General features: G+C 24.5%; 5 protein-coding genes and 1 long non-coding RNA gene across 8 annotated transcripts in view; 4 read left to right on the top strand and 2 right to left on the bottom strand.

Moving 5' to 3' along the window:
• The first annotated feature begins 92 nt into the window (after nt 1–92).
• On the top strand, nt 93–2719 carry LOC127289721 (protein-cysteine N-palmitoyltransferase HHAT). Its single transcript, XM_051317828.1, has 7 exons — nt 93–460; nt 597–784; nt 948–1400; nt 1489–1629; nt 1746–1963; nt 2068–2414; nt 2494–2719. The coding sequence occupies exons 1-7, from the start codon at nt 337–339 to the stop codon at nt 2604–2606; spliced, it is 1584 nt and encodes a 527-aa protein (XP_051173785.1). The 5' UTR covers nt 93–336; the 3' UTR covers nt 2607–2719.
• Nucleotides 2720–3580: 861 nt separating this feature from the next.
• On the bottom strand, nt 3581–5591 carry LOC127289722 (transcription initiation factor IIB). Its single transcript, XM_051317830.1, has 5 exons — nt 5440–5591; nt 4901–5011; nt 4603–4789; nt 3934–4404; nt 3581–3855 (listed from the first exon to the last, which is right to left on the bottom strand). Exons 1-5 carry the CDS (start codon nt 5454–5456, stop codon nt 3694–3696), a joined length of 948 nt encoding a protein of 315 aa, XP_051173787.1. The 5' UTR covers nt 5457–5591; the 3' UTR covers nt 3581–3693.
• A 290-nt stretch (nt 5592–5881) lies between these two features.
• Nucleotides 5882–26710, top strand: part of LOC127289731 (uncharacterized) — a 160623-nt gene continuing 139794 nt past the window's right edge. For all 3 annotated transcript variants that reach the window (XR_007844212.1, XR_007844210.1, XR_007844211.1), the window contains exons 1-2: nt 5882–6081; nt 7318–7461. This is a non-coding gene — a long non-coding RNA (uncharacterized LOC127289731). The remainder of the gene's footprint in view (nt 6082–7317; nt 7462–26710) is intronic.
• Nucleotides 10430–12437, top strand: LOC127289727 (uricase). Its single transcript, XM_051317835.1, has 5 exons — nt 10430–10619; nt 10810–10932; nt 11018–11433; nt 11672–11982; nt 12092–12437. Exons 2-5 carry the CDS (start codon nt 10811–10813, stop codon nt 12260–12262), a joined length of 1020 nt encoding a protein of 339 aa, XP_051173792.1. The 5' UTR covers nt 10430–10619; nt 10810; the 3' UTR covers nt 12263–12437.
• On the top strand, nt 13047–16998 carry LOC127289724 (uncharacterized). The gene is made up of 4 exons (XM_051317832.1): nt 13047–13688; nt 13810–16008; nt 16090–16235; nt 16849–16998. Exons 1-4 carry the CDS (start codon nt 13225–13227, stop codon nt 16953–16955), a joined length of 2916 nt encoding a protein of 971 aa, XP_051173789.1. The 5' UTR covers nt 13047–13224; the 3' UTR covers nt 16956–16998.
• Nucleotides 17898–26342, bottom strand: LOC127289726 (uncharacterized). Its single transcript, XM_051317834.1, has 8 exons — nt 26037–26342; nt 23300–23450; nt 22787–22927; nt 22571–22714; nt 22117–22263; nt 18934–19105; nt 18552–18774; nt 17898–18345 (listed from the first exon to the last, which is right to left on the bottom strand). Exons 1-8 carry the CDS (start codon nt 26237–26239, stop codon nt 18153–18155), a joined length of 1374 nt encoding a protein of 457 aa, XP_051173791.1. The 5' UTR covers nt 26240–26342; the 3' UTR covers nt 17898–18152.

Below are 26710 nucleotides of genomic sequence, written 5' to 3' on the forward strand. Positions count from 1 at the left end.
CCAGTTCTTGTTTCATTATTTAAAACACGGAACGGGAAATTTCGAACAATATAAACTATAGAAACAGAAACTAAACAGAACCAATTATTATTTTGCATTGTAAACAAAAATTTCTCCATGAAATAAACTTTGTTGTTTATATAAGAAATAAATTTCGCGATTTATAATTATTATTATTATGGCCTCGGAATTGCAATTTTTTAATTGTGTGACAAGAAAATTTCGTCATTATACAGCTTTATTTGTGCAAATATATAATATTTTTATTTAAAGAAATTAGCCAGAGATTGTAGTGTATATTTTTATAGGTTAGAAACCTTTCTAATAAATGGCGCGATGTCTTCGGAAATTCAAAATTTTGAAATTGTAAAATTAAATAAATTCGAAAGTGCATCTTATTTTATTATTTGGACATGTGCAATTTTTTATTCTATTTATCAAGTACATCTCACTGAATTTTGTAAGTAAATTATTCTTTATTATTATCATTGCAATATTTATTATTTTATTAAGTTTAGTTAAAATCAATTTTATTTAGTATAATAATAATAATAATAATCCGCTTTAGAAATAGAAATAATATTTATTTTTCACAGATTTTACTAATTATCATGATACTTATGAGGATTTTCAACCAGGTTGGTCGTGGATTGGTCGAAAAATGGACATTTCAGATAGAGAATGGAGATCGTGGATTCCATTTATGTATCAATTGATTCCATGGATTATTCTCCATCTTTTTATTGCTCAATTAATTAAACGAATTTATGTGAAATGTTCATTGGTTTGTATTTTTTTCATCGATAAAATAATTAATGACTTTTATATATATATATATATATACACATTAAAAGTGGAATATATATTGCGAGCATTCTACTTAATGTAAATTAATGATAAAATAGTAATATCAAAAATTTGAATAAAATAAAAATAAATAATTTCAGATTCTTGCCACATGGTACATATTCTCGTCAATTTTATTTTTATGGTATTACGTGGGTTTTATGGGTGTTTTACTCGCCCTGATACAACCATGCGTCGATCGTCTTTTAATTGCATTTCGTAGTAAAATTTTCGCTTGGCTTATTCATTTGGTAATATTGACATTAATTTATTATGAAAAAACATATGGTTTTATTTTTGAAAATTTACTTGGCATTGAAGAGGAAAAATATTATATGCTAACAATTGCACTTTGTTGGATACAATTGAGAAGTATTAGTTGTTGTCTCGATTGTATCAATGTCGATGAAAAAGAGGGAGAGGAAGATGGAGTGGTGGTGGCAAAAAATTTGTCTGGATTCACAAAATGTTTTCTAAAAACTACAGCTTATTGCTTATATTTACCAACATTGTTCCTCGGTCCTGTTATACTCTACAAAGATTTTTTGGAAGGTGTACGTATTATTTTCTATATCGAATTTTTTATTTATTTTTTGCCCCAAATTCACTAATTGTAATAGAAAAATTAATTTTTTTTTGCAGATTCAAAAGCCGCCGGAACTTTGGACGGCAAAGAGACTTTTGATTTTTTTTCTAAATTTATCAAGATTTATTTTTTGGCTCTATTTTACTGAATTTTCAATGCATTTTCTCTATTTTAATGCGTTGCAATTTTTCCCAGAAGTGAGTAAATTTATAAATTTTAATGATTAATAAATAAATAAAGTAATAATAAATTTTCCTACCAAAAAAAAGAGGGAAAATAGTAAATTATTCTTTTTTGTTTTTCTTATTGAAAGGTGGTAGAAGGATTGGAGCCATGGGCATTTTTTGGAATGGGCTATTGTATGGGACAATATTTTCTAAATAAATACGTAGTGATTTATGGAATTTGGAGTTTAGTGACAAAATTGGATGATATTGATGCGCCACCAAATCCAAAGTGCATTGGAAGAATACATCTTTATTCCGATATGTGGAAACATTTTGATCGTGGATTATACAAATTTTTATTGCGGTAAATTTACTTTTTTTTTACAATTTTTTCTATAAAAAGCATTTTTTTTTTTCTTAAAAAATTTGATATTGAAAAAAGAAATTTTTCTTACCTTTCTTTCACAGATACATTTACATTCCATCGTTGGGCACAACAAAAGCGGCAACAAGAAAGTTGTTTGCCTCATTTCTTTGTTTTTCATTTGTTTTTCTTTGGCATGGAATGGAACTTTTTATTTTTATATGGTCATTCTTGAATTTTTTTGGCTTAACAATTGAATATTTTGCCACTGCAATTGGTAAAACAGCGAAATATCGTGAATTAATAGGGAAAAATTTAAGTGAAAAAAATATACGACGATTGCATTGTGTTTTTGCAAGTCCATTGTTAGCAATGTCAGCAATTTCGAATTTTTATTTTTTTGCTGGTGCTGATATTGGTCATCTTTATTTTTATCGACTATTTTTTACAGGTAAAGTTTTTTCTTCTTTTTTAAAATAAATATTTACTTCTTTTTCTTTTTGAAAAATGATTAAATTTTTTCTTTTCAGATTCCTGGACGACAGTTTTATTGTTATTATTTAGTCTCTATTGTTGTTGTCACGTTTCTTTGGACGTGAAACGATTCGAGAGACTCAAAGAAACACGAACAAAAAAATTGTGAGAAAGGATTAAAAAAAAAGAACAAAAAAAGATTTTATAAGTATTTTCGTATTTTTATATGTAGTAAAATATTTAAAAAAGCAGAGATCAAAATAAAAAAATAATTTTTATTTATATTTTATTGTTACTAATAATAATTGAAATTTAAAAATTATATTTTTGCAAAAATTTAATAAATTAATAATTGAAAAATAGGCATTTAAATTTACTATATTTTTTCTTAAAAATTTAATTAATAATTGTATCTAAATATTCGAATGTAACATTTTTTTCAATTTTGCTAAATGAAGAAAATAAAGAGAAGAGAATTTTTTTGTAATCATCCAGTAATTTATTAAATTTTACAAATTACAAATTATCACCCAGCAGAAGTGAGTAAATAATTATTAATAATAATAAATATATGTCAATTAGCATATGATTCAATTTTTTAATACTTTCCTACTCGAGACGTAAAAATCCAAATTTTCAGTTTCCTTTTTCTTTTTATAATTAAACAAAAATTGTTTTCCTCTTTAAAACTAAATTTAATAAAAATATTTTTTTTTACCTTTTTAAAACTAATAATCCAGAGAAAAAACTCTTTTTCCTGTTCTATAAAACTTAATTTTATATGAAAAAAAATTATTTTAAAAATTAATTTTATACAACAAAAAAATTACTTTTTCTGCCTTCTTTTCAAAAAAGTGTTAGCCAATAAAACACTAAAAATAAAAATTCAATTAAATTAATTTTAAAAAATTTCACTTTTTCAATATTATTATTATTATTATTATTATTAAAAAAATATACGAGCTTCATTATCAAAATTTGCTCTATATATATATTTTTTTTATTTACTTTTCCCCCTTACTCTCATAATTAAGGAATGTCTAATTATTGTTACTATAAAACAGAAATTAAAAGCAAAAAAATTAAATTAAAGTAAAAAAGAAGTCGAAAAAAATTGTAAGTGGATTAGAAAAAGAAAAAAAAGAAATTTACAATTTTCACTTATTATTCGCAGAGAAAAAAAAAAGGAATATAAAATTCTCGCGTTGTTTTTTTTTTTTTTGCGTTCGTGAAGAAATGCAAAATTTTTCTTCTTTTTACATTTGCGGCAATTGATCGATCGGTGTTGCAAATTTAAAATCCTCGGGAAATAGTAGAGCGGCTTTTGAATACATTATTCGATAGGCCTGTCGAATTGTAACATCAGCGACGCCAGCAATTTCACCAATTTCCTTTTGTGAACGTTTATGATCTGATGCCTTGAAATAGAAATTTTATTCATTAAATTTTTGTGTTTTTTCTTTTTTCAATAAAAGTCTTTTTTGTTTTATACTAACTTGTGAAGCCATGTAAATAGCGGCGGCAGCAACAGAAATAGGGGAACGTCCCGATATAATATTGAGTTCCGATGTTTTACGTGCAATATGTGTCGCACAACGTTGTACATTATTTGGTAATTGTAAATTAGCGCAAAAACGTGACATAAAATCGCCAGTGGTAATAACTTCAACATTTGTTTGTAATGCTTTGAGTATTAATTTAAAACATTTGCCAATTTCTTTTTTACTCACACTACTAACGGCACAAATTTCTTTAAATGTACGCGGTACACCTTCTTGTCGGCAAGCGATATATAAACATGCAGAACAAATTGCATTATTAGCACGTCCCTTCAGGACTTTTTGATCGTGCACCTGCTTAAAGAGATTATTAGCACGATCAATAATTGTTTGGGAAAGATTTATACGATCAGACATTGAACTTATTTCACGAAATGCATTTATTAGCGTGCGATCTGAGCTGCTCATCTGCGAAAAATAAAGAAAAAATTCTTTTTAAAGATTACATGTAATAATAATGAAAATAAAAAAATTTATAATTAAAAACCCTTAAAGAAATTTTGTTTCAACAAAAATTAAAATTAATTTTTTAAAAAATACAATAAATGTATAATATTCTATTTATTATTAATAAATAAAGAAAATTGGGAATAAAATAGATCTTACAGTTCGACGATTTTGATATTTGGAAACACCGAAATCGTCGAAAGAAGCTGCACCAGTTGCTGGACCAATTATAGTCGATAAATCTGCACCACTTAGTAGAGGATTTTCTGGACCTCCAACACGTGAAGGATCAACACCGGCTTTTTCATTGCTAAATGTTCGCCATTCAGATCCAACGTCGATAATTCTTTTAAAAGAACATTAAAGAAATTAAAATTAGTCAATCAAGTAAAAAAATACATCGAAAGCAAAAAAATAAAATTCAAGACATTTTTTTTTTTGTAAATTGTTTAAATACCTGTCGCCAACAACTAATCCGCATTCTGAACAAATTTGATCACCTGCTCGATAATCTTCGATGAGCGGAACATTTGGATGATATGGACAGCCAATTTTGTTGACATAAGGACTTGAAAATTAACAAACAAAAAAACTCCATTTTAACAATTGCATAACAAAAAAAGAAAAAGAACATTTAAATTAAAATTCCGAGAAAATTATCAAATAAAGACGAATTCGATTTAAATAAAATATATGCTTAAGAAAATAACTACTCTGTCAAAATAATAATACATTTACACGTATTTAAGAAAAAAATAATTTATCACTTTCGGTCAATTAAAATTTATTTGGATTTTTGTAATTATTTTCCTGCCAATACAAATAATTCTAATTTTAACTAAATAATTATATAAATAAAGAAAAAGGAGATAAACGTCTTTTGTCACGTACATAACCTATAAATATAAAGTGCTCCAGATGATAGCATTTTTTTCACAATTCAAACGAAAAATTACTCTTCTTTTCAATATTAACGTCAAAAATAATTGTACTTACTTTGAGGAACTAGCCATCACTTATATTTTGGAAATAAATCAATAAAAATCTTCTTTTTAGAAAGAAAAATGACACTAAACGACTTATAAGGAAAATGTCCAAGTTTTTTCTATGTTTTTTCTTTCATTAATCGCATAAATAGAATTCTTTGCTTTCGAGTTCCGTAAAATTATGATAGATGCCGCCTTCTATTGATTCTAGACTTTACCAATAATTTCAAAAAATTCATAATTATATATTTTCAATTTTTCCTATACACAATGTATATTTATATTTATAATATTTAGACTTGTAATTTATGATATTTACTAAATTATACGAAAATGATAATTAATCTTCGAAAAATATTAAAAATTTGATGTTTAATTGGAAATGGTAAACGAAAAATTTGAAATTCCCGCCAACTCTGTCCAAGGGGAAATGAGAATTCATTAAACACGGAACATGAAATTTGAAAGACCGTTAAAAAGTCGAGTCAAGGAACACCATTTTTGCGAAATGTTTGGACCGGTCAAGTGTTTTTTATATTTTTGGAGACCGTTAATAGAAAGTAAAGTTGTTTTATTCGTGAATTTTGTAATTTTCATCGGGTATCGTATTGTCCAACAGGTTCAACATTTCGCAAAGCTCCCAATTAATGTGGTAAGTGAATTTTCATCTCAAAAAAGACATTTTTTTATCTGGACGATATAGTGTCTTTGTCACATATGTATTTTTTCTCTGTTAAGACAAAAACTCGTTTATTCTATATATGTATTTACAATTCGTGGAAATCCAGCGACGCCATTTTCATTTTTTTCTTTTCTCTAAAATACGTGTATTAAAAAAGTTAATTTCTCATTCTGAATTGTAATAAATGCTATAGAATCGTAATTCTTATTTTATACACACGTGATATTATAATTGTAAGTATATAAAAATTGGATTTTAACCAAATTTGTCTCAATTGTATGAATTGAAATTAAATTCTTTGCATTAATTTTATTAGTGAGCATAATAATATAATCTTCTTATTTCTTTTGATTCGAAATAGAAAATACTTGCTTTTTACTTTTTCATTTTTTTTTATTCCATACAATCAGAAAATCAAAAATTGTTACATTGTTCTTTTGATAGAGGCAACAATCTTATTTTTTTTGTTGGTTAGTCAAAACAAATAAAATATATTATTTTAGATGCTGAAACAAAATTATCGCGTTTTGATTTTAAATCATAAAGATTTGTTGGTAACTTTAATAATGAAAGAAATAAAATTCCATTAAAGCAAATTTTCGATGGAAAATAGAAATCGAGTGTAAATTTTTTTTTTAAGTATTTTTGCACGACGAAAAAAAGGTTTTTCTCTTCGTTTTTTCAATAAATTTCGTCAACCCAAAAAATAAATTGTTGGAAAAGTTTAAAATGAAGCAATCGTATATTTTTCTTTTTATTAAATTTAATTTAACTAATAATTAATTTTTTTAATACAGTAATTTCTTAATTTAATTAATAACTTTCATGTTTCTTTGTGTTTAATTTAATTTTATTATTTAGTATTTATTTACAAATGAAATTATTAAACGAATGGAAAATATTAATTGAAACTGAAATTCAAAAAAATGTCTACAAACTTAAAAAAAAAAAAAAAAAAAATTTACATTTTAAAATAAAAATTGGTCAACGAAAAATTAAGACCAATTTTTTTTCTGTAGTCAAAATAACAATTTTTCGTCATTTTTAATTTTATAATAAAATAATTTTCCAGGAAAAAGATGAATATTACTTAAAATTTGTCCTTTTTTATTTATTTATTTATTTAAAACCTTGAAAACTTTTAAGTTTAATATTTTATTATAAACTTTGTAATTTTATTAATAATTTGTTGTTCTTTTTTTTTAGCTCGCTCTCTTTCTCAAAAGTTTTCCGATGAATTTGTGTGGAAAATATTAAAGAATTATGTGAAAGAAAGAAAAAAAATTCCGGGAATTTTTAAATTATATGAAAAATTTAAAAACAATTTCATCAACGCATGTATTTTACAAGGTATTTACAGAAAAAATTATTTTCAAAAATTTTGAATTTCATAAATGAATATTATTAATTTTGTTCTTATATATACTTAAATTTAATACAGAAATTTGGAATATTAATTAAATATTCTACTATTTATAATAATTATTTATATATAAAATTAACTGAAATCATTTTCAGTTACAATGAATTAATTTAATATAACAATAATTATTTAAACAAATTAATAAAACAAAAATTTTTTTAAATAAAGTAATTAAAAGAAAACACAATTTTTCACTAAAAAGTGACAAATTTTGACAAATTAAAAAGTTTTTTTTAATTTCAATCACGTTCAAATTTTTGTAACTTGAATTGATTTTTTTATTATTCAAGTTCATAGACTTTTATGGAATTAATTTTCTTTGCAATTAAAAATTAATTAAAATTTGCTATCTCTCTTTCTCTTTCTCTCTCCTAGAAATATAAATACCGGTAAAAATTTTCTGATGAGAGAATGAGTACTGCGGATTATAAAAAAAAAAAATTAAAAAAAAATTATAAGACTTAATGGCATCATCATAACGTGATATCATTATCAAGTTCACGCAATGACGATTTCTTAAGTATCAGATTGTTTTCTCTGACTTCAATTGAAAATCGGATGAAAAAATAATGAATTTTCTGTAACTATTTTTCTCTTTTTATGTTTTGTTTTAATTAAATAAAGAAAATTGATGACGAATCAATTTCTTTAGTTATAATATGATTTATATCATTTTAATTGTGCAAAAAATGCCTGAATTTTTTTTTTTTTTTACTATTATTCAATAATTTAATTTTTAATTCAGCGTTTAATTTAAAAATTCAATATTTTAATATTATTAGATTAAATTAAATTTAAATGTTATTAAAATTTATTTATATTATTATTATTTGATATATAATTAATATACATAAATTTGTATTAATTTCTATTAATATTATTATATAAATTAATAATAGATCTATATAGTCTATATACCCTGAGTTCCTGTGATAATTCGGATTCTTTTTTTTTTTTATTTAAAATAAACACATGACACTTATTGAACTATGAACATTTAAAGGTCAATCGTTGAATATATGTTGCATAGTTAATGGTTCGCGTGCCAAATGAGATCAACATTGTTTTCAAAAGCTATTATTTCTCATCATTAATTAAGAAGTCATTAATATCGATTTTTTCTCATTTCTTTTCTTTTTATAAAAAAGCGATTTTGATTATATTAACGTCGCTCTTTTTATCAGCCAATTTATAATTTTCATCTATATAATATTAATCTTAATTAAATTAGAGGGAAGAAAAAAAATTGTCTTTTTCAATCGATTATTATTATTATTATTATTATTATTATTATTATAAAAATAATAATTGAATTTCATTTTTAATTAATAATTAAAATACCTTTAATTGGAACAATTTGAAGTTAAAAATAATTAAGTAATGACAGGTATTTTTTAAAAATAAATTTTGATAATTTTAATTGTGCTCGGAGTAGATTTATTTTTGAATTAAAAACAAACATTAAAATTTCGTTGTGAAAAACAATGAAGTAAGAGCAATAATTTAATTTATTCTAAGATTAATAATTTACTAAGAATTTTCTGATTACGTAGAATTCATAAATTTTATACACGTTCTTTAACTAATAATTTTATCTATATCTATCAGTATAGGTACATATTTTGATTTTTCATCTATTTTAGTCTCTTCTTTGATTATTATCAATTACATTAACAACAACAGGGAAAAAATATATATATCTCAATTTTTTTTTTTTAAATATTACTAGATATACTAGGGGGTCATCCATAAACTACGTAGCCCATTTTTTTGGGGAAATTTTAAGCTCCCCCTATGTAGCACTCTGTTAATAATAATAAAATAATACATAATAATAAATATTATTTATCAATTATTATTATTATTATTATTTATTTATTTTTAAATTGTTAATTTTTTTTTGAATTAAGTTTTTCTATAATTAGTTAGTTTTTTTTTTTTTTTTTTACCACATTTACAAATAGAATCGTGTGAATATTTTAGCTCAAAATAAAAAGAAAAAAAAAATTGTAAACACAGAGTTATGCTGATAAAAAAAAGCAATTCATAATTTCCCTTACTATATTTATTGACGTATCTTGTCAAGTTTTAAAAGAGAGCACGTGAGACGATTTCTCAAATATACATACATTTTTTTTTAATCTTATCAAATGATTTTGTACGTACAAAGTACTTAATTTTATTATTGTTTACTAGGAAATGTAATACATAGACATGCAACATTTTTTTGTCACAATTTTTCAAAAATTTAATTTAATTGTTTGTTTATGATTATTTATTAATCAACACAAATTAAAACTAAACTAAAAAATGGTAACATTAAACTGTTATCATTTTTGTTACCATTTTTGTTATTTTTTTGGTTTTTTTTTAAGTAACGCGTTACCGTTTTAAAAAATAAATTATGTTATTAGTTAATATGTAATTATTAATAAATAAACAAAATTAATCTATTTTTAAAAAGAAAAGATTATCGTATTATTTAATTTACTGCATTCAAAGATGATTAAAAAAAAAGCGAATTATGTATATTATTATTTATTAGTTTTATACAAAACGTGAGTTTTCTTGACGACAGTCACGCATCACAGTTTTCTAATTATCTTTTTATTTTTCTTTCTCCTCCCCCACTTATTTTCTTTTTCTTGATACTTTTTCACATTCATTTATATAAAATAAATGTACGATTATCGGAAATCGACGATTTCCGAGCTTAGTACGTTTTTTTTATTATTAAAACTCTTTATATGTGTGGTGTAGTGAAAAAGAGGGATGAGGAAGAGGGGGAGGGGAAATAAGTTTCTCAGGAGGTCAATCGAGAAAAACGGGGAAAAATCACGTGGTATATAATACTAATCGGGAATTCATATATAAAAGAGCTTATTTCCTAATTTTCTCTATTATTGAAACATTTCTTCAGATAATTAGAGCATTTTTTAAAACAAAAACTGTGTGTTAAAATTGTGAGCAAACTGTTTAAGAAAAAAAATTGTTCAAAAAAAAAAAATTCAGTGAATTTTTAAAAAATTAAAAAATTTTCTTTTTGTGTATGATAAAAAAAGAGAAGGAAATTAATTTCTTTAAGGTAAGTAAATTTTTATTTAAGTCTTAAATCATTTTTATTTTTTAATTCATTGTTTTTATTTTTCTTTGTTGAATCACAATAAGGTTAATTTTATTTTTTTTGACGAATATAAGAAAAAATTATTTTATATATTTTTTTGTATTTCCAATAATAAAAAAATTGTTTTATTAATGAAAATAATTTTTTTCAGAATGAATAAATTTGGATCATTGGCCGATGGTTCTTTATCATTGATAGGCAATGCTTGTACCAATTCACCAATAGTAGGAATGATTGTTCATCCAAATCTTACATCGAGTCAAAATGTTGTCAGGTATTTAAACAAAGTATCTTTAATTAAAATGAATAATTTAATAATTAATTTAAACTAATTAAATAATTAAAATTAATAATTTTAGCCAAAAATATGAATTGGGTGCACATGGCTATGGGAAAAATAGTGTTAAAATATTGCACGTACGTCGCAATGGTGATTATCATCATGAAATTCGTGAATACGAAGTTGACACACATTTACGATTGAATACACAAAAAGATTATTTAAATGGTGATAATCGTGATATAATAGCGACTGATAGTCAAAAAAATACTGTTTATTTATTGGCAAAAAAATATGGCTTAAAATCACCGGAAGAATTTGGAATTTTAATATGCGCCCATTTTCTCGATACTTATAAGCACATTGAGGAAGTTAATGTCAATGTCGAGGAATATCCCTGGAATAGACATCAAGTCAATGGCGTGCCACACAATCATGCATTTATCTTAAGTCCTATGGCCACGAGATATTGTCAAGTCACTCAACTCAGAAATGGTATTTATTTTTATTGTCTGATTCATTCAATCATTTTATTTATAGTTATATATATATATATATATATATATATATATATATATATATACATTGTCCATTATAACTTTCTTTAAACAATTATTCATAATCAAATTCAATTATTTTTTTATAATAAATTTTCAACTTTTTTTTTTAATCAAATGTACTTTTCTATCAACTATTGGCAAACGAAAAAATTTGGTTTTTATTTTTTTTTTAGATATGCCACGAATTAGAGGTGGTTTAAAGGGTTTACGTGTTTTAAAAACAACACAAAGTTCATTTACCGATTTTATTCAAGATGAATATCGAACATTGCCCGATGCTAATGATCGAATTTTCAGCACTGAAGTGCAAGCGTCGTGGGATTTTTCAACGGCTTCCGATGTAGATTTTGACAAGGTGTGGCATACCGTTAAGGATTGTATTCTTGAGAATTTCGCAGGCCCACCTTACACTGGAATTTACTCGCCAAGCGTTCAAAATACTCTTTATCTTGCCGAGAAACACGTGTTAGATAAAGTTGATCAGGTATTTGGGAGCAAATTAACCCATTTTTAAACAAAAATTTTTTACTTTTTTTTCTTTTTTTCTTTGGAGAAAACATTTTTTTTTATAGTTTATTTTTGTTTCTTAACAGATTTCGAGTATCGAGATGAGAATGCCCAATAAACATTATTTCGAATTGGATCTTTCGAAATTTCCAAAAGTCATTCAGGAAAAAAATAAAGAAGTTTATTTGCCAGTTGATAAACCATCAGGCATTATTTATGCACAATTAAATAGAAAAAATATCAAATCCAAACTTTGACAGAGAGGCAATTTTAATGTTTTTGTGGTCAGTATTTTTTTTTAGAAATTTTATTATTGTATTAAAAAAAAAAGTAGGTTTATTTAAAAAAAAAAATTAATTTATGTACAAACTTTACAATGAAAAAGAGAAAAATATTATATTTTTAATAAATGAAAATATTTTTAAAAATTAATTACTGTTGTAATTATTTATTACTATTTTTGTTATTAATGTTGAGAATAAGATTTTTCAAAAAAACCTAATTTTTTTGTAAAATATTTATTATAATAAATTTTTTCTCACAAAGCCCTCAAATTTTTTATGTAACTTATTTTTATATCAATACAAATTTTCTTCAATATTCATTATTTACGATATCGTTTTTTTCGGTGAAATTTTTTTTTATAGAATTGATTTTTTAATAATTTTTTTCGATTTCCGTGAAGAAAATAAAAAATTAATTTTGACTCGTGACAATTTAATGTGACATATATATATTTGTAAATCTATTAATAACATTTCTAAATATACAATGAAAGAAAGTGAAACTCGATCATTGGGTCAAAGATATTAGTAATGTTCACAATATGTTTGAAACGTCGATTTCTATACACATCCTCTTTGACACACCCTTTTCTTTCATTATTTCTTTTCATTTTTATTTCCTCGCTTTTTGTGTCATTCCTCAAATAATGTCTTTTCATTTAGTGAAACTTGGAAATATTTAACTTGGCCAAATACTCCAATGTCATAAGAGAATCGTTACATGCAGTTAGACACTCAGTTTCATTTTTGACTTGACACGAAATGCATTGAGAAAAAATTAAAATATAAAAAAAAACTATTTTCTATTATCAAAATTTTTGAACAAAATCGAATTGTAACTTAAAACATTAAAAAAAATATTAGAAAACGAAATAAATTCACATTTTTTTTTTTCACATACCAACAAATTTATTTTAACAAAAAAAAAAAAAACAATGCAAAATTTTGTGAAAATTTCCATTAATATTTTACTTACCTTTTGCCTGTGGAACAATTATTATTGTGTTTTGTGTGAAAATAATGTGAATTGTGGAGGGACATTTTCCGGTTATCAATACACAATTAATAGTCCAAATTATCCCAATGAATATCCAATGAATCAAAATTGTCAATATTATTTACATGGAATGAGACAAGCACGTTGTGAACAAGAATTTCATTTACAATTTCTCGATTTGGATATTAGAGCCTCGGAAAAATGTGAAAAAGATTATCTTCAAATAGGCGAATCGAATATTTACTGTGGAAAAAATGCGGGACTAAGAATTTTTAAGGGACAAAAGAATGTGTTAAAAATTCATTTTCATTCAGGATTAGAAAAAATTGGAGCCAAAGGATTTCGAATTTTAGTTACAACTTTGCCATGTGTCAATACACAACATAAACAAAATGTCACTTCGTAAGTATTTTTTTAATCACAGCAAATTTTTTTGATTTTTAAAAAGAAGTTTTAATTTAATTTTACACGTCAAAAGAAAAAAAAATTCGAATTACAATGTTTTTTGCTTTAAAATTTTCAGCACACATCGACAAGTGGCATCGCGACAAATAACACCAAGTGGAAAAATTGAGACATCATATACAAATTCACATAACGATACAAAAAATGATAAAAATTTAAACTTTCAAAAATCGAAATCACCACTTTTGAATCATAAGCAATTAATGGTTGAAACACTTTCGCCAGTTTATCGGTCGCAGGTGAAATTTCCCGGAGAAAATAATTTTTCTAGACCACTAACATCAGAGAGAAAACAACTTGGTCCATTGACATATCTTTTTTTACCACCCACATCAAATAGTATGAAAATTTCGTATTCGTCGAGAAATTTGACAAATTCTCAATTACCAACTATGAAACCCGTGGAAAATTTTTCACTACCAATTTTTCCAAATATTCCATTTCGCGTGTCACAAACTTCTGATAAATCATCAAGTGCATTGAAAATGGAAAATTATTCACCAGAACGAAATTATCAAACTAATTTTCCCAGTAGAATTCACGGTTTGAATTACGGGAATGAAAACCAAGTTAGTTTCGAAGCAAATTCAGGACAATTTTCAGAATTTGGTTCAGGAATTAATTTTGCAAAATCAAATTTTGACTTTGGGAACTCTAAACCACTATTTGCTCCCGATTATAATTTTGGAACCAGTTCGGTATTAAATTCGGGCATTGGTTGGGGAACGGGAATTACACGGCCGAATTCAGCTCAAAATCCAGGAATTGGAAATTTTGGACCTGTAAATGATTTAGAAAATGGTTCAGGAATAGAATCAGGTTCAGGATTTGGAAATGCGAATTCGGGATCAAATTCAGGAGTCGGATACTCTGATTCGGGAATTGGTTTAGAAAATAATTTTGAAGTTGAATCAGATTTTAGTACAAATAATAATAATAATAATAATTGGGAAACAAGTTCAGGAACCTTTCCAGGAATCGGTACGCAACCAAGTTCAGGATCAAATTCGGGAATTGATTCGAAATTTAATTTCGGATTAAATTCAGGTGTTGGTCATACTGGACCGGAAATTGAATCAGGAATCGGTTCAGGTATCTATTCGGTGAAAGGTCATGGATCGAATTTTAGATTTGGATCAGGAATCTATTCGGAAAGTGGTCACGGATCTAATTTGGGAAGTGGTTCTGGAATATATTCAGGAATCGGTTACGGATCGAATGCAGCAACTGGTTCGGGAATATTTTTAGGGACTGGTTCCGGTGTTGGTTATGGATCAGATTTGGGTGTCAGTTATGATGGACCTGGATTTGAAGCAGGAATTGGTCCGGAAAAAATTCCAGATATTGATTCGATATTAGGTTCAGGAATTGATCCTAATTATCCAGCCTGGTCCCAACCAGCATCTGAATGTTGTAAATCCAGTATTCCTACTCAAAGATCCATAATCGTGAGTCCAGGATTTCCGAATTTGATTTTTTCATCCGCTCCATATGAATGTGGTTACACAATATATAAATCGTCTCCCGCATCGTGTCAATTGAGATTGTATTTGAAATTCTTCAATTTTGGCATCGATGATCCATTTTGTAGATACGGTTCTTTGTCAATTAACGGTAGACGAATTTGTGGTTGTAAAACAAATTTAAATCTTGTTTTTCCTTTTGGCAATTTCCCAGCGATTGTGATTAATGTGGAATATCAGGGTTTTCCAAAGTCGAAATTTAATGGATTTTTGATTGAATTGATTCAGGAGAATTGTGACAATGATTTTCCATTGATTCGAAATCGAAAAGATTTATCTGCATCATTATTATCATTGAATGAGACATTTGTGGGTGAATTGAAACATGAATTTGGAAATTTGTCGAGATCGATAAATTCACATGCAAGAAATAAAAGAGAGACTAAGGAGGAGGAGGGATATTTCTATGCGAGACCATCATCGTCATTGTCATCGGAGACGGGTCACGCGAGTTTCAATGCTAAACATTCGTCGGCATTTGGTCGAAGTGAGAGACTTTTTTTCAACTCGTGTCAAAATCGTGTTTTTCTTGATTGGATTTTGGCAGCGAAAGAGGCATTTATCACTGGTGTCAGATGTCCTGATTTGAGAAATTCTAGACATTTGATAAACGTCATTCCCAAGGAATGGAATAGATATCCGGGAACTTGTGAGGAAATACCAGCAATTGAGGGAGTCATTTTTTCACCTTTATATCCGAATTATTATCCAAATTTTGTTAGGAAATGTTACAGGTTAGTTGTTGTACTTTTATGAAACCATAATAGTTCCTGAAATTTTTTTTTATAATTTATTCATTTATTTTTTTCCTTCAGATTTCACAGAGCCCCGGGATTTTGTCAGTTGGAGGTTTCAATTTTAGATTTTAATTTGGAGGCAAGTTTGGGATGTGCTAATGATTTTTTAGTGTTCAGCGGACAAAATAAACGATATTGTGGAGACTCTTTACTGGGAACGACAAGTAAGTAGTTATTGTTAATTTTTAAATTAATTAAAGTTATAAATTATAAATTTATTATAAATATAAAAAAATTATTAAAATAATTGTTTTACGTTGGCAAATCTATTTCACTATTTATAGTAAGAAAAAGATAGTGTAAACGTCAATCGAAAAAGCAAAAAAAAAAAAAATTCATTCTCTTATGACGTGTATATTTGCTGCGTCAAATAAAATAGATAAAATTTTATCATAATATATTTAAATAAATAAATATATATATAGTCAATTTAAGTTTCCGTGTGTGTAGTAATTGACTTTAAAAGTAAATTTTCTTTTCTTTTTTTTTTCATTATTATCATTCGATAAATATCCGACCTTTGCTTTCTCAGCTACATTATTTGCTCTTGAAGAATAAAATTGAAAGTTTTAATTTAATTTTTTTTTTAATTTTTGGCATTATTTTTTAGATATTGAATTTATCCAAAAAAATATATATCATTTTTTCAAATTGTTAAATTATTAAACAAAAGTTTAAAATAAAATTAATTAACATTAATTAATTAAAATATAAATTATTTTAATGTACGTGTTTTGTACTTTATTTATAATGTAATGAACATTTTTCTTTTTTCAGCTGTTTTCGATCTTTCACGATCAAAAGTAGCAGAAATTTATTTTAAAACAGACGCAGTCGGAAGTGGAAGAGGATTTATCGCTGGTTTTGTACAAAAAGCTTGTTAATTGTCAATGGATTTTTTATAATAAAATTTTTATAATTTCACAAGCACATTTTATTTTACTTATATTTTAATAATAGGTAATAATAATTAATTTAATTTATTTTATTAATATAAAATAATGAATAAGAAATAATTTTCTAAGTTTTTCCACTTTTAATTTCCTTTCCACCTATTAAGAGGTATTTTAAGTAGGATTACAAGATTTTTTAAATTAACAAAAGACTAAATTTGTTAATTAACAAAAAAAAAACCTTTATATTATATATTTATATATTTATAATTACTCGGGAATTAATGAAAATTGTTCATTTATTTATTTTAAAATGCCATTTATATATAAGAGATTTATACACAGATTGTACATTGAAATTTATTGTACATATGATATTTTTCTTTTAAAACTATTTTATACAATTAATTTTTTTTGTTTTTATTTTCAATAATAATGTGAAAAAAATGTTGCTGTTTCTTATGTAAAATTTTATTTTATATTTTATCATTTCTTAATTTTACTTTTATTATTTCATGATTTGCAAAGAATATTCTCAAAAAATTGAGAATTATTTTTTTGTTTTCAAATAATCATCAGCAATTTTTTTTTCCCTCCTTAATATAAAAAAATTTTTTCAACCATTTATCCATTGAAATTAATTAATTCATAGTTTATTATTTATTATTGTGACTTGGATTTTTTTTGGATTTTTATTTACACTCAAACATTTAAGTAGATTTAAGTAGAATTTAAAAAAATATTTTCTTTTCTAGATTTTGAAAAATATTTTTAAAAAAAGAAATACATTTTTTTTCTGTGTTTATTGATACTACTATTTATATACCTAAACACATTTTTTTAATTTTCTAAAAAAAAAATTGAACTTAATTATGTATCCAAACAGTAAAAAAGAACATGTAATGAGGAAAATAAATTTTATTAAATTAAAAATACAATTAATTAATTAATTTATATACAGTTGTAATCTGAATTAATTAATTATATTTTTTTATTGTACTAATACACTTGTAATTCATAAAACAATAATAATTATTATTAATTTTTTTTTTATTATAATAATTATTATTTTTATTGGAATTATTAAAAATTATATTGAAATATTAATTGAAAAAATACAATTTATAATTGACAATTGAAAATTTTTTAATATTATGCCAATCATCGTATAAACGTATATATAGCGATTTATTTTCGGCGGCCCAAAAATCGAATATTAGTAAAAACTGAACCTCCGGGTTTGTGACGTTTGCAAAAATCAACGTCATCCGGTCTTAAAAATTTTTCATGTCCACGTGCACCATGAAGTGCGACCAATAATTTGAAAACTTCTCTTCTTGATGGCATACATAAATATTGCTCTTCTCTGTAATCGTAATCGCTACAAAATTTTTAAAAATTCATAAAAAAAATTAATATCTCGTGAAAAAATCATTGAGGCTAGTCTTAACGAGAACAAATATTACAAAAAAAAAAATTCAGAAAAATCGTGTCCGATTTAGCGTGGAATGTTCTATAATAAATATATATGGGACATTCCACGTCAATTTGACAAAAAAAAAAAAAAAAAAAATATTTTTTTCTCACCTAGAATTCCGCCTCTTCCACGGATATCGACGATAATATCTAGATCTTTTTTTAAGATTATGTTCATTATCTTTGAAAGTGAAATCTAAATTATTGTCAATTTGTTGTGATGGTACTTGAAATACAACAAGAGGTGCTTTCCATGGCCCCTTTTGTTCAAGTAATTTTTCTAAAATTTTTGACAATTCTAAGAGATCTGCTTTGCTCGGTTGCGTGGAAGATTCTGTAAATTTGGAAAAATATTAATAATAATAATAATAATAATAATAATAATAATAATAATAATAGATCAAATATATACGTAATTAATATTGAAAAGAATTTGATTTTTTTTTTAAAGTTATAGTGAATTTCAATATTCCCTTTAAACTTGTGCCCTTACTTGTGTAATCATTAGCAAAATAATCAATTTGTGAATTATCGGCGTAATTTTCATTTGTAATATCTTCCCAATTATTATTATTATTATCAAATTCTTCTTTATTGGATAAACTCAATGATTTTTTTATTTGAAGTGAAGCCACAAGGCAAAGGCAGCAAACGAATGATTTCATCTGAAAAAAAAATTAATAATTTCGAGAGTTTAAAAATTTAATATTTATTTATTATTTTTATTTGGAAAAATTGAAAATTTCGAGAGAAATTTTAAAGTTCAAGGAGAAAAATATAGTATATGTACATATTCAAAATCTTTTGATAACAAAGAAACTTGTTACGGCTTCATGAAGTTAACTATACATTGTCCGTTCATCCAATTTTCATATTTATTTTTAATTTAAATTTTATCATATAACAAATATTATTTTATTATTGTCGTTGAATTATTATATAGCATAGTTAGATAACTTCAAAATATATATATATATAGATATATGTAATTTTTTCTTTTTTCCTATATTTAATTAGAGTTGGAAGAAAGTGAATATATGTTTTGGGGGGAAACATTTTAATTATTGCAAAATTATTTTTTTATGTGTTAGTGAAAAAATTTCAAAATTAAAAAGCTAATGGTATTGTTTTTTTTTCTTTTTTTTACTCTATATATTACGGGAAAGTAAATTGTGTGGCTTTTTTTTTTTTTTGCAAAAGCATTTCGTGACAAACTCATCGCCCTTTTGCATCAAACAACTTATTAAGTCTAGTTACGCACACCTTGTTACAACATAAACTATCAAAGTTGTGGGATTTCTCTCTTCTTATTAGTTTCGAGTAAATATGAGCAATATAATTACTGTTTTATTAAGCACCACCTGCACCTTCGTGTGTTACACTCATATACACTTTGAACATACATTGTATAAATGGTTTTCAATTCTTAAATTAATTACTCATTGAATGGCAGGAAAATTTTTAATTAATTATTTAAAAATCTACACTATAGATATAATAATTTTATATGAGCTAAATTTGGAAAAATTAATTCACTTCATTTGAAAAAATATTTTTATTCAAAAATAGAAAACAAATATTATGTTTGTAATTAATATCACTTAAATTTAATTTTCGCGCAAAAAATATTTGTATATTTAGGGAATAACTTTCCTATGATTTTTTTTAATACAATTTATTTTAATTATAATGTAAACAAATAAAAATTAATATTATGTAATCATTAACAGAGTAAAAAATCCTGTATAGGTTTACAAACATTTTAGTTTAGATTGAATTAATTTAAATAATTAATATTATAATTATTTAAGAACGAATTAATTTCATGTCTTTTCGTTTTGAATTTCTGAAATTTAAATTATAAAAAAATATATATTATAATAACTCTAATTGTTGTTTAACATCTATAATAATACTCAAACAACAATTTAAATCGATTGAAATATTATTATTATTAATAATAATAAATTAAATTACAATTAACAACAGCAACAATAATAAAAGTAATTTAATAAAAAAAATAATTCAAATAATAATAAATAAAAATTAATAATTACATACTTCCTGAATTATTTTTTATATCACAAAATATTCACTTCACTTGAAAAAAATTTTTTAACCACTTTATTTTAATTAATAATTAATTTTAAATTTATAAGTACATATATATATATGTATTTTTTATAATATGTATACATAAACTATTTGTAATTAAATTTATTAAAAGTTTCTTTTTATTTATTTTTTTTGCTTTGGGGGTAGTTCGACTGATGACGACGCGTTGATGTGTTCTGAAGGGGTGGTTGGGATTCTGTTGCTTTATATAGGCATCGCAGACTCCACAGGAGATGGAAAAAAACAATACCTAAACACAAATAACGTTAAAATTGTCTTCAAGCTTAATTTTACCTCTGATCGTTTAATACGAGAATTAAAGAGACTATGAAAAGAAAGGGAGATAAAGAGAGATAGAGAGAGAGAGAGAGAAAAAAAAGATAGAAATCCTTCATAAAAATATTTCAGAAAAATATTTATTTCTGCCTTTTTTTATTTTAGAAAAATTTTGTTGTAAAAAGATATTTAATGACAAAAAAAAAACAAAAATATTACATTACTTTAATCTAAATTATGTAAAATTATCACTACGCTTTAGTCCTTCAGTAAATCCGGTATGTATACATACAAAAAGAATTTCGAAACATCTTATTAAATGTATCTTCGAAAAAATCCAAATGTGATTCTATCTAATTACAGTGATGATATCTGATGAGGACGCAGAATTCTACGTCGAAATGCGTAATGTAAATTGATGTTAAAATAAAAAGCCAATAGGCCAAAAATTAAAAAACACCACTTGATTAATTAAATCTTAAAAAAGAAATTTATATTTCTAAAACCAATAAAAAATTAATGATATTAATAAGTTAATAATTATTAATAAACATCAATTAAATTAAATTATTAATATTGTTTATCTATATTTTTTAAGCTATTACAATTATTAAAAGAGAAAAGCGATTGGCTTTTTTTCGTACTTTCTGTTGTTTCCATTTTTTTTTTTTATTTTTCTATTTGGTTCACAGAATTTTTCATTGTAGAATGTAGTTTTTCATTGAGATTATTAGAATTTTCTTGTTGTTTGTATCGTGCCTCATCCGCATACGAATACAAAATTCCAACAATTGCATGTGCTTTCGCGTACATTTCTTCCACCGACTGAAATATATGACAATAAAATAGTAAAAATTTATTTGAAAAATTTGCCATTTTAAATTTTCTCTATCAGATTTCATATTAGCAAGTATAATCAAAAAGCGTAGTCGCAGTCTGACTAAGGATTAATATTTTTGAGTTATGATCAGAATCAATTGACTAATAAATTCTGATGAGGAGGTCGGTACCGATCTCGAAACGTCAAAGATATGTTTTTGTCTTTTACTGAGTTCCAAAAAGATTGCCAATAATCAAATTTTTAATTATATAATCAAAAAGTTATATGTCAAGTTCAAGTTGATGGCAATTATAATTGAATTTGGTTTTTCTTTAATTTGAATCAATATTTCATTTATGTAATTTTATGAAATTATGTCAAGCATAGTAATCCTACTTTTACATAATTTCGTTAAAAATATTATGTAAATACTGTATAAAGAAAGGGTCCATATTACTAAAATACCTTGGCGTCCCGAAGGCTTTTGACAGCTTCCGTTTCATAGTGAAGTCGGTCGAAATCTTCCTGGCTCAAAATATAACCACGTTCCATATCTTTTTTCTCCTCTTGTTCTCTTAAATATGCAAAAATCTCCTTATCTGTTAATGGTACCTAAAAATAGTTTATTTTTCGTGGTTGGTGATAACAATCTTAAAATCAAATATGGTTAATTTTTTGAAAGTTTAGATAAATTTAATTAAAAATTGATTATTCAGTGGATTTTCAGGGCCGCTTTTCCTTTTCACTTATTCCACGTGATTAATCGATTATGTTTATCAGAATTTTGAAAGAAAATGAAAAAAGAAAATTTTTTTATAATTGCGATTTAGCATTGAGAATTATAATATTAGATAAAAGCATTAAATTTCCTCGTTAACGATTTAATTGTTTAATTGTTATATAGTATTATATACCATACCAATTCAGTTTCTATTTCATTTGTTGTTATTTTCTTAAAGTAAACATTCTCCTCCTCTTCAAGTTCATCTTTTTCCAAGGTTGTTGCGTTTGGATAAAGCATTCGATATAAAGATTTCCTTAAGCGAGTCAATTTTCTTGTCTCCTATATTTATTTTCTTTTTAATTACTTTCCCATAATTTATTTAATATATTCTTTAAATTTAATTTTTTATACCTTTTTACATGTTTGTTGAATTATCGAGTCACACTGTACATAAAGCTGAAACAATGAATGTTGTCTAATATCTTCTGGGGCTTCTTGAATTGGCATCAATCTTTTTAAAATCATCATTTTTGTTCGTGACAGTTCTTCTTTCTATTTAGATATAAAATATTATTGAAACAATTAATAATAGAATAAAAAATTTAAATAATACTAATAAGCTACTACTAATTTATAATTGAATTTGATATTTCGTGAGCTTGCAAACGATAATACCATTTTCTCACCCACTTTCTAAAATTGTTGTGCGATATTTAGGACTCGAGACATGCATGCCTCCATATTCACAACATCAAAATAGCAATATCATGATTATTGATTATTTATTACTCTTTCTTATTTAAAAAAAATGCAATTAGAAAAATTTTTATTTTTTTTTTTAATTTTTAAAATAATGTCAAAAATATTTATAAAATATAGTTTTGTAAAGATTTTTTGTTTTTTCAAACTAATTAAAATAATTACCATTCTTTCTTCTATTCTAATTTGCTGTTTCGTTTCATGATCCTGTTGAATTTTCGACATTAATTTGAGCATGTATTTCCGGTCTGTGAGCCTCACAATATTACTTCCCATTAACATTTCCAATTTTGATTTCACAAGGGGATGAGTAATGCTAAAAATTAATGATTTTATTGTATTGAAAATTTTTTTTTATTTGAAAATAATTTTCTAAAAGAATAAAATAAGGGAGGTAAAAATGGCTTCTAAACCAGGAAATGTGGTCGATTTTTTTTTAATTTCAAATAAACATAAAAAATCTTTAATTTTTTTAACATTGAATTAACATTTAAAAAACTTTCTTTTTTAATATTAAAATTTAATTAAAAAAATTATTCACTGTTTAGATATATTAATTTATTTATTTTTGTTTATTTATTTAATAACAAAAAACCACGCACATCCTATAGAGTCTCAAAAGTTGAACTGATGCAAATGCGCGACGTTCGTGACTGGTGCACAATGAGCAAAGAAATTGTAAGTTCGGCTATAAAGCAAAGTGTGCTTTAATGCAACTAATGCATTTCAAAGACATTGAATACTATTAGGAAAAAAAAATTTTTTTTTTAACTTAACTTAAAAAAATCAATTTCATTCAAATCATCAGTTACTTGAGTATTATCAAATAAATATTTATTTGATTCAACCAAATATTTAATTTCAATCAAATAAATATATTTTAAAATTTGAGCCACAATATTTTGTTTGGAAATTGTCACAAATATTGCACACAATAATATATGGAAAAAAGAAAAATTATGCTAAAAATTTATTTTATGTAAAATTAAACCTTTTTTTGTTATTTGTAAAACTAATAATTTTTTTTGAAAGAGAAATTACACATCATTTTTTCTACAACAATTCGTGTTTTATTGGTATTCATCTAATTTCTGATAAGTAGTGATTTATTCGTGAATTAATGGGGTTGAAGGCGAAATGACAAGACGATTTACGAGATTGCAATTTAGAAGCTAATGAGATTTTTGTACCAAATAATTATGGATATTAGTTGACATATATAAATGTCGTTTGTGGATATTAATATTCAAATACGATTGATTGCTAATTAATTTCTATCTTTATCATTTAAGTAATTCATTTCTATATACTATATTTCATGTTATTTAATAAATTAAGATTACTAAATTTGTAATTAATACAAAATAATGAATGAAATAAAGAATAAAATAAATATATGATATTTGATAATTTCACACAAAGTTTTCAAAAAAAAAAAAAAAGTGAATTAATTTCCTTTCTTCTCAAATAAATTGTAATGTTTATAATAATCGTTCTAAAAATGAAAAAACAAAAAAAAAATTTGTCGAGAGAATGTGGAAAGAAATTGAATTTTCTGTCAGAAAATAGAAGGAACGCTATTTACTAACATGTCGTGCTTTAATAGTAGTTAGCTGGGACCAAATAAAGAATGAGGACAATTGTTTGGGGGAAGAGAAGGGGGGGATAATATTTTGCTACATGCTAAATTTTGACAACGAATGTGGAACGATATCGGTTATTGATTACAAAACTGAATTCAACTCCAAAACATATATATACATATACAATATATATATATAGAAAATAATATTATATATTAGTCTTTATATCATTTTCGTAAAGGTCAAATTTAATTACAAAACTAAAATAAAAAAATTCTTATTTTTTTAAATATCTTTTTTATTAAATAGATAAACAATTATAATAAATACATATTTTATTATTTCATTATTTTAGTAATTTTATATATATTAAAAAATAATAAAAAAATAAATCTTTCTAAGTTTATTTTTTGTTTTTAAAGAAAAAAAGGGAACAGGAATGTTACGGTGTCGCTAAGTCACTATTACACCTTAAGCATTTCGTCCTCCCTCATCTCCCGCAAAGTAATTGGATTCAATTGTTTTCAACGGGCTTTGACCTGGTAATAAAATCAAGTGAAACGAGAAGTTATTTTAACAAGCAGGTTTTTTTTTTAGTTTTTTTAGTTCAAAGGACAAAGTTGGTTAGGTTCCGTTTTTTTTTTCTCTCGAAATTTACTGATTTTTCGACAAATAAAATGAAATTCTTTAGTGTTGATAGTAAATTATTTTTCATTTTTACAAATTATATATTCTCTCGTTGTAGTAAAATTCAAATTTTTGAATATTACATCCGGTTCGTTTTTGAAAGAAGATGTTAACGACATCTATGTATAAGAATTTCTAAATTGATTCGTTGTTCAATGGAGTTAATAGTTGAGTGGAATATTGTGATAATTTGAATGACTGTACAAGTACTGCCATCTACCGTGTGTTTTATTTGAAAATTTATTTTATCGACCGGAATGTAGGTAAAGTAAATTTTTGTAGATAATTTTCATTATAGTTATCTTCTGACAGTAATTATTGAGTTTTATAAAAAATTGGCAGATTATAATAAAAAGAATAAAATATAAAATTTAAATGCAAAGTAATAAAATTTGAATTAAAAATGTTCAATTTAATTTTTTAAACATCTTTCGTAATTTCAAATTGAATGAATTAATTTTAAATTAAATTCACTGTATACAATTAAAAGTTTAGTTGAAAAAATATTTTGAAACTTTTAATACGTTTTGTGTTAAAAAAATTAATTTAATAATACACGAAGTAAAATAATAATAATAAAATAAATAAAAATAAAATAATTTGTTACATTCTATAGAATAAAAAATAATTACTTGCACTCTATGAGATTATAATCAATTGGAGATTTTTCTTTTTCTTCTTCAGTATTCTCCTCTTGATGTGATGATAAAAAATCACAAAAATTATCCACCCAATCCTCAATTTCTTCATTAAATAATTGTGAATTTAAATCATTTTTGCCTCTAATTGAGACAAGAAGCTCTAATGTTGCCCAAAAACTTCCACAATGAGACATAATTCGTTTTTTGTGTTAAAGAATTAAAAAAAAAAAACAAATAACTTCTTTTTAAAAAAATAAAAATTAGTACTTTCTTGAAAAAATTCAAAACAAAAATTTAAAAAATATATTCACACCATTTATTTAACACTTGATTCACTTCGTAAAATTCTAAACAATTTACTATATTTGTAAATATAGGAAATTTTTTAATTCTAAATTGGTGAAAAAAAAATGACTGATTAAAATCGTTCTTTTTTTAACAAGGTGTTAACAAATCCTTTCATAGTATCACTTCCGTTCTTTTAATTTCTTTGCTAAAAGTTAATGAAAAGTTTTCAAATTAAAAAGATAATTTTATATAAAAAGGAAAAAAGGAAGAGAGAGAGAGAGTGTGTGGGTGTGTGTGTGTTATCGGTTAAATTAGACGCACAGTATTAGAAACATAGTTGAACTCTGAAAACGCAAAGGGTATAAAACTTGTTCGCG

The sequence above is a fragment of the Leptopilina boulardi genome, unplaced genomic scaffold (assembly GCF_019393585.1).
Source record: "Leptopilina boulardi isolate dan_hultmark-lab unplaced genomic scaffold, ZJU_Lbou_2.1 LbouV2_5, whole genome shotgun sequence".
NCBI classification, from domain to species: Eukaryota; Metazoa; Arthropoda; class Insecta; order Hymenoptera; family Figitidae; genus Leptopilina; species Leptopilina boulardi.